At 39.0% G+C, this 18,604-nt stretch overlaps 1 protein-coding gene across 1 annotated transcript in view; it reads left to right on the top strand.

The window, feature by feature from the left end:
- Window positions 1-18,604, top strand: part of LOC140242619 (uncharacterized) — a 56,911-nt gene that overhangs the window by 20,909 nt on the left and 17,398 nt on the right. Inside the window, exons 2-5 of the mRNA XM_072322374.1 lie at window positions 2,410-2,595; window positions 5,134-5,277; window positions 17,252-17,770; window positions 18,177-18,328. Coding sequence (XP_072178475.1) covers window positions 2,410-2,595; window positions 5,134-5,277; window positions 17,252-17,770; window positions 18,177-18,328 — 1,001 coding nt within the window. The remainder of the gene's footprint in view (window positions 1-2,409; window positions 2,596-5,133; window positions 5,278-17,251; window positions 17,771-18,176; window positions 18,329-18,604) is intronic.

The raw sequence follows: 18,604 nt of genomic DNA, 5'->3' as shown, positions 1-18,604 counted from the left end.
AAATACCAGTCCTATAAACTTCGAAGTCCTACTTCTCACTTTCGTCATATCGGCGAAATTTCATGATCCTCCTGAATGCTGCTTTCATCAACTTTTTCATGCTTAGATGAAGTTTTACACACCTACTACGTATGTGATCTAATATAGCAAGCTATATAGTCTTACCATAAGTAAACACTCCCGAGAAACACAAATTTATGTGTGCATTGTACTGATAAAAACCCTGGCTCAACGTTCCACAACTAGCTAGCTGTGAACAAAATATACTGCACTGCAGTGAAAATGAACAGAATAGCGCGCACTGCCACTCGGCTACCATGTTGAAGAGAGGTAAATTACACATGCGCACTACCGACCAAAAAATCGCGATGTTTCGTGAAGCTCAAACTTCGCATGCTTTTGCGCAAGTGTAAACGGTGGAACCAAAATATCGCAATTTTAAAAATCGCGATGTTAGTAGGTGTAAATGCGGCTACAGTCAAACCTGCCTTAGCAGCCACCTGTCTATAGCGACCACCTGTCTACAGCGGCCACTGAAAAATCCCCCGAGAGAAAAACCCTGTTAAAGACCCTGTGTATAGCGGCCACCTGTCTAACGCGGCCAGCGGCCACAAATTTTGTTTCCCGCGGTAGATTGGAAACCTGTCTATAGCGTCCAAAAACCCAATGGAGCCATAGCCTAGCCGATAATTCAGCGTGTTTTTCTGCTTTGTAGCCGTGCGGGCAACGTTCAGTGATTGCCACCGCTGCATTCATCCCTCATTCAGTTATGATAATGCACTAGTGTTATGCTCTCTTCACGACAATACACATGTATACATGCACTATATACTGTGCAACAATTTCATATGCACCGGCATGGCTAAATGCATGAAATACACAGTGTGTGCTGCGTACACACATACAAACTGGTGTACATGTGCTGATACAACGATGATACATGTCATGTACATGTAAGCAATACACACAAAGTTGAATTACCTGTCTATAGCGGCCACCTGTCTATAACGGCCACTTTTTCCGTCTCCCTTGGGTGCCCGCTATAGACAGGTTTGACTGTATGTTCATTTTTTTTTTTTCTTTATATTGTTCTACCCATGTGACATCACAACTCAAGCTGTAGTAGTCTTCTCATCCAGCGATGGAGGCACTGACACTCCAACAATTCCTAACTTTTGAACAGATTGTCCGATTTTCCTCAAGCTTTCACTGATATATCGTCGCCGGTCTCACGAACCGACGAATCACTCGATTTTGGGTCAAATTTTCGATTCTGAGATTTTCAATCATTTCGGTAGTAGACATTCCATACTACATATTCTGAAATTCTCAGTGTGTAATTCGGTGTAATTTTTACGTAGTTATCACTTTTGTAGAAGTATGTAATTCCATTTGTGAAAATTATTTGTTTTCCCCATAGACGCGTGTGTTAAACAATCAGGCGATTCAACGGTTCGGTGACCGCGCGTACTAGTACGCGCGGTCACCGAACCGACGAATCAGTGCGCATTGACATGCGTGTAGTTTTTGAGATTCAACAGTTCATTGACCGCGCGCACAGTGCGCGTACTATGTAATACATGCGTTGACAATGACAACGCTCAATGTACATGTACATATGGACACACATGGAAAATGACAACGTTCTTTGCAGACCGAAAATACATGCATGCAGCTGTTTGACGATTTCCCGCTTATTTGTTAACAATACAATTCGATAAAAACTTCACAAGTTTGAGCAAGAATTGAAGTCTGATGTACTACAAAAGTAATTGGAAATTATAGACATGAAAGTGTAGCAACCATAAGTCAAAAATGGGTCAACTTCAAACGCGATTTTCTCGAATTGTCATTCTTACGCAAACCTGAGGGATTCCGATATGTTCTACTAATATTGCTGCATTCTCTCAATCCTTATGTATATGAAGGTGGACGTGTCCTTTAAAGACATTACGCTGGAGTAACAAATGTAGATATTTGTTGTTAAAAACACTAATCCGTTTTGACAAGCATTACACTTAACTGTTATTTTGACTTTCTTTGCCAATTGGCAAATCGTCATGTACAAGGAAGAACCACACAAAATCACATGAGGAGCATGAGCCATGCTCGAATAAGAATGATGCGAATGCACGCGAGGTGTGTAATATACTACTGTGCCTTGTGTGTGTTCGCATCGTTCTTCTGGCCGCACGATGAAGTGATGCTCCCGAGGGTATGGTGGGAGTGCAAGGGGCATTTTAGGACACACGAGTTCGTAGAGGCCTATATTCTTAAATGGCACACACTGCTGCATGATGGGATATTATGTGGTTATAATGCCAGCTCACCGTAGGATATGACTGCTTGGATGTGATTTATTTAAAGTAGGTGGATATGAAATGCTAAAAATATCCTCTCTCTTTGCAGCTGGTTATATGGGCTTCAGCATGAATGAAATTGCCGCCTTCGCTCGCAGCCTGAACAGACCAATGGGCAGCCCGGCAAATGATGTGCTGACCACTTGGGACCACCAGAACCACACCATAGAAGAGCTTTTCCTGAAACTCAAGCAGATCAATCATGGCCGCTGCATGGCATTGCTCAAGGACTATGGTAAGTTATACATTGCAGGTAACTTCTTCGAATACAGGGCTGAAAGAGAGGTATAATGTCCTAGAGGTGAGATATTCACTTTTAATTTTTTTTTGGGGGGGGGGCACTACTGTTGTTGGAATATCTTTTTTGTTGTTGTTATTTAGACTTGCTTAGCATGGCTATGCATGCTTTAGATAATGATTTCTTTTTGTTATCTTACATCTAGCCAACCAGGTAGTGAATGTTACAGGCTAATCAAAGCAATGTAGAAATGCTATCCCTTAAATCTTTTGAAGTAAAAAGCATCATACAGCTTCAGCTCAGCAATTATACAATTTGGCCCAAATAGCGACAATAATTAGTAATATGTCTCTCTAATCTCCACATGCCGTTAGACTAAATTCTCTGGCATTGATATCAAATAGTTTATCACTGACCAATCTTTTCCATTAGGAAAGCCTTCAGCCTTTTATGTCTGTAAAAAAAAAAAGGTAATGCAAGTGGAGCACCCAGGTTTTCTTGGAAATTAGTTGGTAGTCATGACCGTGAAAGGGAAGCTTGGGTTGCAATCTTTCATGCAAACTTCCTGTCACAAATGGAAATGGCATCAAAGAAGGTAAGTGATTTTGTGCAGTCTGCAAAGAATCATCAATGCTCTGATTCATCGAAAAGAATTAATTTCATTTGAGACCAGAGATACCCTGTGAGATTGTCTATGACACAAAGGTCAAAGGGAATTTTAAGACAAAGAAAATTGAAAAGTTATATCTAATAGAAAAAAAAATATTGAGCAAAAGAATTTTGGTACTCAATACTCATTTGGGTTGACATATTACAGAAAAATGGACTCTCTCCATCCCTTTTCTTATGAGATTTTGACTTCCCATTTGTATTTGCACTACTGGTAAAGGACTAATAAAATAAGCGAAACTGCCTCCTGTTTGGATGACATCATAAGTACAAATTGTATCTTTTTTAAAATTAAATATAGAGTAACTTTTTTGGAGGCAGCCTTGTTTGTGATATACCTAACACATAAATCTGCCCTCAGTCATGTTTGCTATTAAAGTCATGATCATTTCAACTTAAAGGGATGGTATAGTATTTTAACTTTTTGCGAGATACCACGAACCTACGATGTACTTATGAGATAGTACAGAGCATACCATTCTGAGAGGAATTCAAAGTTTATTTGATGAAAATTGGTTTTGGAATGGCTGAGACATCAAAAAAACAAAGTAGAACAAAATGATCATAATAAAAGGTGGGTCCCATCTTTTATTAGGCTCTGTTTTGTATAGGGATATCTCGGCCATTTCAAAACCAATTTTCATCAAATAAATTTTGAATTCCTTTTGGAATTACATGTTCTTTCACATTTCCAGTTTTTCATTATCTCATCAAAAAATGTTAGAAACCGGAAGCTAGTTAACGACCAAAACTATACGATCCCTTCGAAGATTATTGTCCTGCTCATCTGAAATAAAGATCCATTGGATACTGCACTTTTTATACCCCCGCCACACATATAATAGTGTGAAGGGGGTATAGGAATCACCGTGATGTTGGTCGGGCGGGCGGTCGTGCGGGCGGTCGGTCGGTCAGTCTGTTGCAAAATCTTGCGTCGCGAACTCCTCCTACAGTTTTGAAGCAATTTAAATGAAACTTGGGGTAACTGATGATATTGAGGTAAAGATGTGCAAGACATGTTTTTTGTGTTTGTCGGACAATGCGTTGCCATGGTAACCATAATTTTACCAAAACCCTGTGGATTGAATAACTTCCATAGTATTTAAGCAATCAATTTCAAAATTGGTATCTATGATGATCTATAGGTGTAGTTATGCAAGACACTCTTTGTGTTTGTACTTGACAAAGCATTGCCATGGTAATCGCATGTTTTCTTCGAAATCTTGTGGAGTGAACAACTTCCACAGTTTTGAAGCAATTGAAATCAAATTTGGTAGGCATTATGGTCTTGAGGCATAGATGTGGAACCCATAATTTTTGTGTTTGTTGGACGAAGCGTTGCCATGGTAACCATAATTTTACCAAAACCTTGTGGATTTAATAACTTCCACATCATTCAAGCAATTAAGGTCAAATTTAGTATGTATGATGATCGGGAGGTGTACTTATGCCAGACACCAATGTGTTAATATAAGAAAAATGTGTTGCCATGGTAACCACTCATTTTGTATCAAATTGAACCATTTAATCTATGAAGGTGAAATTTGGTGTGTACGTCATTGCCCTCGTGACATCACATACTATAAAGCAACACTAGGGACGGGGGTATTAATCACCTTCAGTGATAATTCTAGTTTTAAATAGTCATGGTTTAGGTCTACATGTCACTGAATCATGAATTCAAAGAAAAGCCAATTTCATTGAGTGATTTCATAGCTGACTTTAATATATCCTTGTCCTATAGTATTCCCCTCCCCCCAACAAAAATAGTAATTATAACACTGTAAAACTTATGGATGTTTAAAGGTAAGGGAAAGCTGTCATCTGTCCCATTTAACACTTGGCTTCTCCTGACTTCTCTCTCAGTTAAACCAGAGCTGCATTATCTAATAAACAACTCAGTGAGCCCACCTCCACAACCACGGGAGCAACCGGCCTACCATCATACTCCACCAGTGCACCAGGCTCCTCCAAATGTCCATGCCTTCCCCTCCCATGGCCAAGATCCTGGTAAGTAATACCCCGTTTTATAGATTCCCCTGATGACTAGGAGAACCTCGAGAGAAACATGCCAGAATGTCAAAAATTGGTGAAGAAATAAGGAAGATATGACATTTTGAAATTTCATATTTTTTCAGAAAACATTTCTTGACCAGTCCTTATGAATATTCAAATCAACAAGTTGACAATGTCATTCTCTCACAATTTCTTATTCATTTCATATTCTGCAGAAATGACAAAATCTCATATTTCAGCTGTATGAATATAAAACTTGTCTGGAAACCACCAATAATAAAAAAAGAACAAATTATGTTAACTCTGATATATCATGGTATGGCTTTTACTTGTAATAGCTATTAAAAAATAGCAATTTTCCGGATTTCATATCTAACATACATGAAAAATTGTGAGGGCATGACATCATCAACTTCTTCATTTGAATAGTTATAAGGACTGGTCAAGAAAAGTTTTCTAAAAAGGGGGAAATTTCAAAATGTCATATCTTCCTTATTTCATATCTGAGTTTTGTCATTTTTGTATCATTCTGTAGGGAATATTTTTCTCTCTCTTTTGAAATTTATCTATTTTTTTTTTTTGAGGGGGTGGATTTCTTCTTTAATGCAATGTAGAACAGAAATGCAAGGAGTGCATTTAAAAAGATGCAGGAGTTTTCCGAGCTGTGTAGTGAGGAAATTAAAGTGCTGGTCCACTTAAGAGGAGATGCAGCTACAACTGCCGGTAGCAGTTTTGATGTCTTGATAGTGGGTCAAGTGCCACCAAGTGCTCTCACTTCATATGATCACTAAAGGCAGTCAATTGATTTTATTTATCACGTATGCTGTCCAGCATCAATGCATGTATACACATACTGCCCTCGATCAAATCATAGTGATGATGGTAGTGGAGGTAGGGGAGATGGAGTGTGCCTTAACTCTTTATGTGCCACGTTCGCACGTCCGGCTCAGTCGACGGCGTGCCAACTTCGCATATTCTGCTCAACAAACAAAGCCGCCAAAACCGATCGATAATTCCCTAATCACTGCTAATCCCACGGCACAATGAAAGCGTTTTTCGTGCTTTTGTTCCTCTCATATACAGCTTGCATTCTATGTGGTGATTGACTATCAAGCGGTGTTCCCAACTAGATTTGCTCGTACATTCTAAGTTTCTGTCACGGTTTTATGTGCAAAAGTCATGCCTTAACAGTAATGTAGCAACTGGTTATTCGAAAGAGAAATTGATAATAGATTCGTCATACAATTTATATCGAAACAAAGTTTGACATTCCTCTTTAACTTTGCCTACTATTATGCCCATCCTAACAGAAATTTGTAGAGGTTATACAAATTAGAAAAACAGAATTCTTTCTCAAAGCATGACTACCTTCGTGTCTCGGAATAACGTGGCACACAGGGGGTTTCCACCATGGCACATAAAGAGTTAAAGTGTATTGAAAAATGATACGTACATGTATCTGTAGGATGTTTGTTGGTTCCAAAAAAAAAAATGATGGTAGGTACTTGCTTGGTTTGCGATACACATAATCTATCCTGCTGAAAGCTATCTGGGAAAATTGCAGTTGGAGTTCCCTTTCATATTTTAAGTATACCTGTATGCACATGGTGTGGACTACAGTAAAGTCTGCATTTCTAAACATGTATTTGTTGAATGCATGATTCACACATTTATGTAGTTTTTGAGCTTTTGATGTGTATCAGTATGTGTTTTAGTGTTTTCATTAGTAAGACAACCAGAAATGTAAAGTTCTATAATAGGGGCTCTACAACAAATTGTCATCTATTAAAGAATATATCAAATACAAAGTAGGGACCAGTACAAGATGCCAATTTCAAATCCTGTTTCCTTTTACGGCTGTAATTGATTTTCATTGTGTACTCCTTTTCCTGTATTTTTTTGTTTTTGTTCTGAGTAAAGGGGAAATACCTGAAACAGCTACATACATCCTCTATTAACCCTCTGTATGCTACATTCATTTCCTGTCCATAGCTCTGTATGTATAAATTTGTGCACATGGTTGACTCATTGATACAGAAAAGGTTAAAGAGGAATTTCTCACAAAATATGTTATGAAATATTCCACTTGGTAAAATGTGCTCTCACATACAGTATATAAAGCATTGCATTGGTTTGACCGAAAGATCAGTCTGTATCTTGTCATCGGGCAATTCGCGGAGACTAGACCGGCTTCACGGAATCCCCTCCTTAAGTCAAAAAATGATTTTTAAAAAAACTCCTCTGGACAGCGGTTGTGTTGAGACACATCTCCCCACTTACATGTCAATGCAGGCACTGCCTCCCAGCTACACTGTACCTTCACTCCCTGCTTTCTTTCTTTTCTTACCATTGTTTTCAAACATCATTGCTGCCGTTACATAGCTCCACTTTCGCAGGTGATCATGCCCTGCTTTGGTATTATGTGCCACTGGTACACAATATGTAGCACTGCAGCTTGTGCTAGGGTAGTCTGAAATCTGGACAGTTTCATTTTTTAAATTTTTCTGTCATTAACCCATTGAAGATGGGCTAATTTTGCTACAACACACATTTCCCATAGACCCCTGCCCAAGTATACTCGGGACTCGTCCTCAACAGGTTAAGGGCGCAAGGGTGTAGTGAGATGTAGTTGACTAGATTAGAGGTGGCAAATGTATGTGACTTTGCATCACAAAACCAACAAAAAGTTGCATGCCCTAATTTCACTCAAATGGGTGAAGCGGTTCGCCCATATTTTTCATATTTCCTGAAAGTGCAATTTTTCTAGTACATTATTCTAAAGTTGGGGTCATAAATTAATGGAAAATCAAGTTTTTTTTTTCAGTTTTACTGGAACACAGTTTGTTTATAATATTGTGATTAGGTATGTCTTTAAAACCCTTTGCACACCTTCACGTTCAAATATATAACTTCTGAAAGGATAATGTTTAACTGCTTTGAGAGTTTGTAATAGGCATGGATAGAATATGTTATTGGCAATAGAGCATGCTCAACTTCAGCTTAATCTGATAATCCATTCACTGTTGCTATGGAGTTTTACATCCTGTTTTTTGTCCCCTTCAATAACAGAGCAGAACTTGGAAAGATTAAGTGCTGGAATAGACCCCACACTTCAGAGCCTCTTTTCTCAGTACACACTTTCCCAGAGTGTGTGCTTTCTTTCCAATATTTAGATAGGTTAGCATACTGAGTCTATTTGGATTGATTTTGCATCATTTTTAATGTATAAATCTGCTCTGTAAAACATACATTCAAATTCATGAAATTCTTCCATCGAGATGTTTTCATTGCTACTGATTGACCGATTGCCCTACATCGACGTAAACATGCACTGAATTGATCAGTGTTTTAATAGTAGCTATGATAAAAAAATCATGGGCATACGTACTCGAGCAGGATCCGAACCTACGACCTCCTGATCTCCAGACAGATGTCATCGTGTAAATAAACCACTGATCAATTCAGTGCTTGTTTACATCGATGTAGGGCAATTTGTCAATCAGTTGCAATAAAACATGCATGTCTGGCAACTTATTGTTGCTTTTGTGATGTAGGGTCACGTATGATGAAAAAAAAAAAAACACAAACGAATCACTGCGCAAATATGTTTAGGAATCTAATAAGCAGCTCATTTCCACCCAAACATACAAATGTACATGATGGAAATCACCTTTTCCCAGCGCTAAAGAAGCCTTTCTGTTGTGTCTCGTTTGCAGAGTCATCAGCAATTATCAACACTGCATGCTGTGCCTAGAGTGTACTGTATGAGCTGAAATTTTCGCGTACAGATATTTTCGCGAATTGCTACTTGGAGGACATTTGCGCGTGTTGTTAATTTCGCGGTTGCGACGGTCTAACTGAACGTAACTATTTGCGCGTTGTTATTTTTGCATGTTGTTATTTTCGCGGTTCAAAGGCGATTCGCGAAATTCGCGAAAATAAAACCACCGCGAAAATTTTAGCTCGTACAGTATGCTCCATGCACGTACATGTATGCTCACCTCAGTATGTTTGTATGTGCAACTTGAACTCCGTTGTTTGTTGCTCTGTTTGCCGATGATAATCATTCAAAAACATCAAAAAAAAAATCCTGGACCCAGACGGTTATCGGGATCACTACCAAAATTTAATCATCTGTTCCTTGTGTCATTATCTTAAGTTACGTTTCTCCCAAAGCCATTCGTAACTTTTTGAGTTATTTTACAAATAGACAGACAGACATCTGACATACCAACACCAGCAGAAAATTACCTCTCTGGTGGAGGTAGAAAAAAACAACCTACTAGATGTCGTGGGATTTCCACGATAATGTACTCATCCCACACATTACTCATAGACCTGTAATTAACAAGAATTGTTCTTCTCCCGTGACTTTGCTATTAAAGGACAAGTCCACCTTCATATACATGTGGAGTGAGTGAATGCAACAATATGAATAGTAAAACACATCAGTGGGGGGAAAATCGGACAATCCGTTCCAAAGTTATGAATTATTAAAGTATCTTATCTGCATGATCACTGCTGGATGAGAAGACTACTACAGTATATGATGTCACATGCGTGGAACGATATGAAAAAAAAAAAAATGAAAAGAGAATTTGGCAAAGCTCTACTTTTTTTAAGTGCACATTTCTTCGAATTGTTACTGACGTATGTTAAAGGGTACCGGTAATTTTATTCCCCCTGCCTTCTGAAAGAGAGAAGTCAAGTGTTCTTTTGTTATGTGAGAAAAGTGAATATACACAGTATGTTAAATTTTCTTTATACTTTCTTTATATGTCATTGTACACATGTGACATCAAAAGCTATAGTAGTCCTCTCATCCAGCTGTGACTGAGTAGAAACTTCAAAAATTCATAACTTTTGAACGGATTGTCCAATTTTCCTCGAACTCTCGCTGATGCGTTCTACTAATATTGCTGCATTTACTCAACCCACGGGAACCTGGTGATATATCTATCAACCCTATGGGGATTTGAGAATTAAGTATGGAACGGGTTAAGCTGTGCGAAGAAGTGGCCAAAGAATGAGACCAGAACATATTTTCAGGAAGTGCTTTTAAAATCGTGTTTTATGATTGGTGCTGATGGCTAATACACCCTAAAAGACATTTAGAAGTTTTTAAGGAAGGTTGATATTTTGTTTTAATTTTATAAGTATTCTCTCATAAAAGTCTATAAAAACCAGAAGTTTCATAAACAAATTAATCACCGAGCTGTCAGTGATACCAGGGTTTATAAAGGAGTTATGCTTCACTGCATAATTATTCTTATGTCTTATATTTCTTCATCCACACGTGGACATGTCATTGCATGAGAAAATGCTACAAATTTAATTGGTCTCATATTTCTTCCAGTTGTTTCATCTGCTACTAAATATTTTATTCAAAGATAGACCATATCTCCCTCTCTCTCTCTCTCTCATGTTCATAGTAAGTTACCTTTAACTAAAGCTTTTATGAAAAAAAAAGGCTTTTCATAGTGTGGGCAGGGCAGTTTGGCACTCTGCCGGCAGAGTCTATTGTCAGCTGTAAATGCAGGCTGTTGTCTTATTGTCTTGTTTTATTTCCAAGCCACCCATAATTTTCAGCGACAAGGAACTTTGCTGATTTTAATCTATAGAAAGATCAGAGAGGTTCTTGTTTCAGTCTCGCAACCCGCTGAGACGTGAAGGCACACGGCAAAGAAGGTCATCCATCTTTTTCATGCCCTTTTGTTTGACCGTTAGATGTCATTCAGGGGATGCAGGGACCATTATCACATCCTGTAGGGGGAAGATCCCACGACAAAACAATATGTACTCATTTAGCCATAGTCTCTTTTCAACTATCGTAGCTTTCACGTGTCCTACCAAGATTACTTAATTTGACATGTGATTGTAGTGACGCATTACTGGAATCATATGATTCAAATAAAGCATTCCTGCCGTGTGGATGCAAACTGGAATCGTGGCGGGTGATTTGAAACATAATTCCAAAATAGTTTGTGTTTCAAATGACAGTCCAGAGGTGTTTCACAATCATGTTTCGCCAGAATTAAGCAATGAAAGTGTGAACATGTAACTAAACCCCGGCCATGTTTTGGAGATTTTCTTCCGGTCACTCCTGCAGAAAGATGTACAGCTCACATGTGATTGATGGGAACTTGGTTAAAAGAAGTCAAACCTCCCCATCCTCGCTCTGAAATTCAAAACCGCAGAATCCATGAAGCCTTCCTCTGTCGAAAGATGATTCAAAATCGTATATAATTACAATCATGTTTGTTTGTAATTTTAGCATTCACGTTAAGCACTCTCGGTACGGGTAAAAACATGGTATAGAAATGTGAACAACAATGCCTAGTGATACATCACACGTATCAGTTGGTCCTGTGGTTAATAATCTGTGATGTTCCTCATTCCTGTTCATGTCTCACGTTCATCATCTGTGCTTCCGTTCCTCATACCCTCACACCTGCTGTGATGATAGACCCTTGTCTGCTTGTGTCCCCAAACTGTGGAATAGCTCCCCCCCCCCCTTGTTTGTTTGTATTCGACGGTCCCATATCATGGAAGCAATCGAAAACAGACTCAACTCTTACGTACATCAATTGTAGTATTAAATAGTGTTCAATCTGTGAATTATTGTACATGTACCATCGTTTCGGACATGATTTGTGTAAGTATGTGTTCATGTATGTTTGTGTGATCATGGTACTTGTTTGACTTCTTTTTTTTTTGTTAAACACTTTATTATTGTCTTATTATTATCTCTTATTTCATTTGACATGATAGAAACAGCTAAATCGCGAAAACCTAAATTCAGCTTTTCCTACAGCATATGTGGATATCACAAAAATGTCCAGATGATTTTGCTTTCATTGTGGACAGTGGCGTATCTAGGGAAAACGGCACCCGGGGCAAGCGCGAAAATTGCGCCCCTAATTTCTGAAAAAGTGTTCAACCCCAACCCCATCCCGGTAGGGTATTTTAAAAAAGTCCACATGATATGCTTTTTCAAGCACTTTATTAAAAGGAGTCTTTTGAGGGTGATTTAAATATAATAAATTTTGATAAATTTTGGCGAGCGAGCGCAGCGAGCGAGCTGAAAATTTTTGCATTTCAGCTTACAAAAAAAAAAATGGAATTCTTTGGTTATTAAATCTTACAATTCTAATCAAGATATAGTGACGGCCTTATAGATAACGACTTATACCAACAAGCTGAGGACTTGAAAAAATACAAGCAAGTGAGCCGAAATTTGTATATTTCCGCATCATCATCACGTTTTGTTCTTAACTTTTTTTTGACAAATTTTGGCGAGTGAGCCGAAAATTTTTGCATTTCACCTTACAAAACATTGAATTCTTGTCATTTCTTCAAATCAAGATATAGTGACGGCCTTATAGATAACGATTTATACCAAAAAAAAAAAAAAAAATTGGTGACTTGAAAAAAATACTCTAAATTAGTGGATACGAGCAAGTGAGCCGAAATTTGTATATTTCCGCGTCATTATGTTTTGTTCTTATCTTGTTTGATTTGATATTTTTGCGCCCCCCCTCCCGCTTCAGAGCGAAAGAAATTGCAGGCGCTGCTCCGTGTAACATTTTGCCTGTTCTGATCTTCTTTTTTTATATAGATTTTGGCGAGCGAGCGCAGCGAGCTAGCCGAAAATAATTTTTGTATTTCAGCTTACAAAACATGGAATTCTTGTGTGAACACAATAAACATTGTCATTTTGTTCCCCCCCCCCCCCCCCCGTCCGAGCGAGTTTTTTTTTTTTTTTCTTCTTCTTCTTCTTCTTCTTTTTCTTTTCTTTTTTTTTTTCCCCGTTTTTTCGCTTTTTTGCGCCCCCCTTGCCCCCCCCCCTCCCTAGATACGCCACTGATTGTGGAAGTATTCAACATGCAACAGATTAGCGACATGTTAAAAGTTGTGAAAGTTGCTCATTGACTGAATTAACTGACTGAAAGAACTGAATAGAGATTACAAACTTCTGGAATATTTTATTTTGCCAGTGCACCAGAAGTTATGTATAAATTAAAGCATGCAAAAAAAAAAAAAAAAATCTTTGACATGAGCTACAACTCAAGTGCAACATTCATTGTTGGTAGATGTGTTTTCTCTTTCATATCAACAAAACTGAGAAAATGTTTTTGGATTGAAAAATATGTGTTTTTTGAAACATGGTTAGCATGTTTGAAACCAAGCTATTTAATTTTTTCCTGTCGGAATAAATGTTTTTTTTTTTTTTTTTTTTTCTGTGCATTATAAATCAGAATGTTTTTAGGGGTTATTTTTGTGTTAGTCTCCATGTACCTTTTTGACAGAATATACACATTGATTCCTTTTATAGGCAGGGTTCTTAGGGCTGCTCTCAAATGCACTTAACTGTATAACCAAGTAATTTAAGTCATTGGCGCTGTCATCTTTATTAGGTAGCTCCATTGAACATGGTTTTCACAAAAGTGTTTTGACCAGTCAGAGGCTGTGACAACTACACTGTAAGTGGTCTGCTATCATGTGGTCCCATTTTAATCACCGGCTGGTGTATACAAGTAGGTGTATGACTTCCCTATATAATGCACATGAATATGACATCATTCTTGTATATTTCTCTCTTCCTTTTCACAAAGAACAAAAAGTGATGTAACATGACTTTTTTGTGACTGCATGTAAAAACAAACTAACCTGTTTTTACCCAAGTCTGTAACACACAGTATGAATATGACATCATGCACATTCTTCCTTCCTACCCACAAATGAAAGCAAAAAGTGATCTAACATGCCTGCTGTGTGTGAAAAATTATATATATATATATATATATATATATTTCTTTTTTTAAAGTAATTGATATTAGGGCAATGACAGAAGATGAGACAGCTTTTACATTCAGAGACTCCAGTTTGTTTATTTGTTTGTTTTGGGGGATTTGGGATGGAGGAAGTCGGAGCATTTCATGCGTGTTGTGGTTTGTATTGCCTTAGTTTACGAGTAATGTGTGTGTGTGTGTGTGTGTGTGTGTGTGTGTTGTGAGTTGCATGTTTACACAAGTGCCCCTAAATAGAGGAGTACATTTCAGAAATTGTGATTTATTTTCTTCAGGAGCTTGATGCAGTCACACAATCCCAGCCACAGTATTCAGTAAGTAAATAATCAACGTTGGTGAAGGTGATGGGACAAACTATCACTTCCGAGGCGATCTGGATGTAGCTATCTTTCTAAAGCGCAGCTGAGGAAAGATAGCGTACACATTCAGATCGCCGAGGAAGTGATAGTTTGTCTCATTGCCTGAAACTAAAAGTTGATTATTTGCTTTATATTCCACATCTAGGGTCCTAGAAATTCCCATTTTATTCCACATCTTAAACCGTTTTAGCTGTCTTTAGGTATCCTTAGGGCTTGGGCTACGTGTGCGCGTAGATGACAAAACAATGAATTTGCTGCACGCACCGCACGAAACTGAAGGGAATGTGCATTCCACCGTGTACTGTCAAGTGACCTAGTTCTTCTCAGGTGATGTGATGGGCAAAACTACGCTTTATCACGTGATCAGCTCTTGACCAATCCTATAGCAAGATTCTTAGTATGTGGAATATAAAAAAAGTTATCTTGACCTGATGGGGCATTTTCAGCTAATTGGTGTGCATGAGATCATGTGCTCTGGTGATGAGGGACAAAACACTTCATTTCAGGGAAAGGACAGGAAGTAATATTTGCAGTGTACATCCCTGTTATTCAACTGAACCGCAAATCAAGAGACCAGTGCACATACCAAACATTTCTTGTTCAGTTTGTAGAGAGCTGAGGGGGAAGTTGTTAGTCAATCATTTGAAAGAGAAAATAATGGCTTTTGATATGACAGTCTTCTAATGAATCGTATGACATCACATGATTATTTGCATTTGAAGTACTCACATCTATTAATAATCATATCGCTTACTCAGAAGAAACCACTTTAGTCTTGATATGGAAAGATAATCATCATTTTTGAAATCTTCATAATGTAAGCTGATATACAAATGAATGCCAATCCAAGCAAAAGTGACAGGAAGGGAGGTACATTGTTAGGGACAGTAGGACCATGTTAGGTCAGAGTTCACATTCTATGAAAAGATATGTTTAAATTATGCCATATCATCAAGTTGTTTCTGCTACAGATTTTTCAGTAGATCGGTGATTTGCATTGTGTTGTGGGAACTTTGAGATATCCTACATCGGCAAATATGCACTTGCATGCATACAATGTGTGTATACGTTGTATGCGTGTGTCAGCGATTGTGTTTGACTTCTTTTCTTGGGACCTACAGTGTATTATACCCCCCATAAGCATCTTTTCTGTAGGTTCCCATTCACATAATCTTATTATAAAATGGGCTTTAAAATCTCTGCAATCTGATGGGTCAATTGTCATGCATTGATTTTTATTATATACCACATATGTAGAATCCTCTCATCTGATTGGTTAAAAGCGGAGTCATGAAAATAGCTGTGCCCCATTTTTGATTCACTGTGCCCGGCACCGGGGCACAGTAAATCAGCTGTGCCCTGTAAATAGGTTTGGAGACAGTCGCGACCCCGTACACATAGATCGCTCATATGTACGCACCAGTGATACGACCGCCGCGCATTCGATCAGCGTGCTGTAATAGAGACTAGCGGTCACTGTGCCCTGCAAATACGTTTGGAGACAGTCGCAACCCCGTACACTGTATGTACACATTGTCATATAGATGATCACTCATGTACACACCAATGATACGACCGCCGCGCTGTCGATCAGCATCGATTACGAGTGCTGTAAAAGAGATTAGAATCTATATTTTTGGTATCTATTTTTCGGAATCTATATCTTTGGTATATAAAACAAATAATGACTGCTTGATATTCGGGGCACAGTTAAAATTATGTAGGCCCTCGGTGATGTGAGAACCATAACCATGCCCTCAGCTTCGCTTCGGGCATAGTTACGGTTTTCACATCACCTTGGGCCCATAATTTTAACTGTGCCCCTCATAGCAGTCATTATTTGTGTACTGATCCACACTGAGCCATGCGTCCGGTAAAATCCGAACTCATGGCACAAGTCTTGTATATTGTTGTAGGTGTACCAGACGCATGATGGGGAAAGTGGTTGTATTTCATGAATTTTTATTTGTACACAAATGAAACACAGGCCAATTTCATGGATCAGTGAGAACTGGCTGCTCTTGTCTACAACTTTGGAACAGTCTAAAACCCACTCACTGTGCTCATGGGTTTAAACATTTCCAAAGTTAAACTCGCCCATCAAATTCTCACCGATCGACTCTGTCCTTTGCATCATTTGTATATTATCCAGTATGAATGTGATATACATTATGTACTCTAGACTGATGTAAATCCATTCTTTATCATAAAATAATTGTTTGAAGTCTGTGTACACTGCATTATACACACATGTTACCATCATTGATCTGTAGATGATCTCCAGATCAATGAATGGTAACATGTGTGTATAATGCAGTGAGATCCTATAAATATTGTATGTAATTTCTGTGGAAACTTAATGAATGAATGAATGAATGAATGAATGTGGGTTGATCGACACACACGTCATACATGTAGCGTGCGTACACATAGGCACAGTGTAGATGTACTGACCTCTCGTTAGTTACTCTTGCCAGTGTCGTTTTGTCTGTGTTTGTGTTTGTGTCATTCCAGTTTGAGGTATATATGAATATTTAACTTCAATGTGTAAAGAAAAAATAAAAACAAGCAAAACAGATAGGTTTACAATGTATCTATCATGGTTTGCTTGTTTACATTAATTCTAAAAGTATGGGTTGAAATATAACTGTCATGTTTTTCTGTGTTTTGGGAAACTTATGGACTCATCAACTGTGAACTATTGAAGTTAAAGAAGGATACTTGTGTAATGTTCATCAGTTCACAAATATAAACCCAATGTAACACTAATCCTATTTTCCACCTATATGTACTTTCTAGCACACGGTTATGCTGCCAGGCCACCCCCTTTTCCCACAAGCAACCAGCCATATCACCCACAGCAACCACAGCATGGTCAACCTGGCATACAACACTTCACCCCTCAGTACATGCCTTGGCCGGAGCGGAGTTCCAGAGCGGGCACACCTCCAACCGTCCCCTACCACTCAGGGTGCGAAGTCCCACAACGAGCAGACCCCAACCAGCTGATGGCGACATCAGCACACAATCACTGTCGCAGAGACGGCACCACAAGCAACAACGTGTCCCCCCAGCCGTCCTTTCGACAGCAGGACCCCATGTGGCAGGGATGGGATCCACACCAGCGTCAACCAGGGGGGAACGGCCTCATGCAGGCCCCTTCCGAGTACCCCCTTGGTAGCCCGCAGCGATACGTCTCACATCATTCCAGTGACAATAATGATGCCTTCCCACCCCCTGGCCTCTCCCCTGAAATCCTGCAGCAGTGCCAGTCGCCGGTGTTTCAGTCAACTCCGACAGAAGCCTCCCTTGATGAGTGTAAGTCCAGTGGATCTTGGTATTGATATTGTTGTGTATGGTTAGAGCTCAACATTAGCAGTTGCCTGTGGTCCGGGGCCACAAAACTTGATGCTGGACCGCCAAACTTGACCAAAAGCTCTTTTGATTGCCCGATCGGGCAGTGAAGATACAAAATGAATTGTTACATTTACTTTTGTTTTGGGTCACCACATGCATCTTTTTCAGACCACCAAATTCTCAGCTTTAAGGACCTACAGTGGCCTGAATGGGCCACCAGAGGAAAAGAGTTTTTGTCGAGCCCTGGTTTTATCATCTTTCTGTGCATTGTTCGCCTAAAGCTTCAGTAACACCTGCCCTGTCTTTTGCTCAAAGTTGTAATGTAATACAGTGTACCGGTATGTATATTCTGCTCCTTCATTCACAGGTTTAAAAACCACAATGGCATGGGCATATGAGGAGCTGGTTGCAGCGACCGAGAACTTCAGCAATAGCTACAAACTTGGGGAAGGAACCTTTGGCACGGTCTACCATGCCAGGCTGAACATGACGGAGTTTGCCATCAAAAAAATTAAACAGGTTAGAGTTTGCCATAAAAAACAAAACAAAAACAAAAACCCCAAAAACAAAAACAGGTTAGAGTTTTTCCTGTCAGCCCAACTCACATCGAGCTACAGGCAATTGTGCTGAGTGACTGGCGAGGGAGACTACAAGTCAGAGGCTCCTTAGGTACCTTGTGGTGCAAAGAAAACTTCTTGCCAAGATAAAGATGATAAAAAATAAAAACTATTTATTTAGGTGGAGATCTGGAAGGGAAAGGCAAATGTTAACTTCCACCACCTGTGGTGAATTCAT

The sequence above is a fragment of the Diadema setosum genome, chromosome 2, assembly GCF_964275005.1.
Source record: "Diadema setosum chromosome 2, eeDiaSeto1, whole genome shotgun sequence".
NCBI lineage: Eukaryota > Metazoa > Echinodermata > Echinoidea > Diadematoida > Diadematidae > Diadema > Diadema setosum.
The sequence above is the reverse complement of the archived record's forward strand: the minus strand, read 5'-3'. Positions and strand labels throughout refer to the sequence as shown.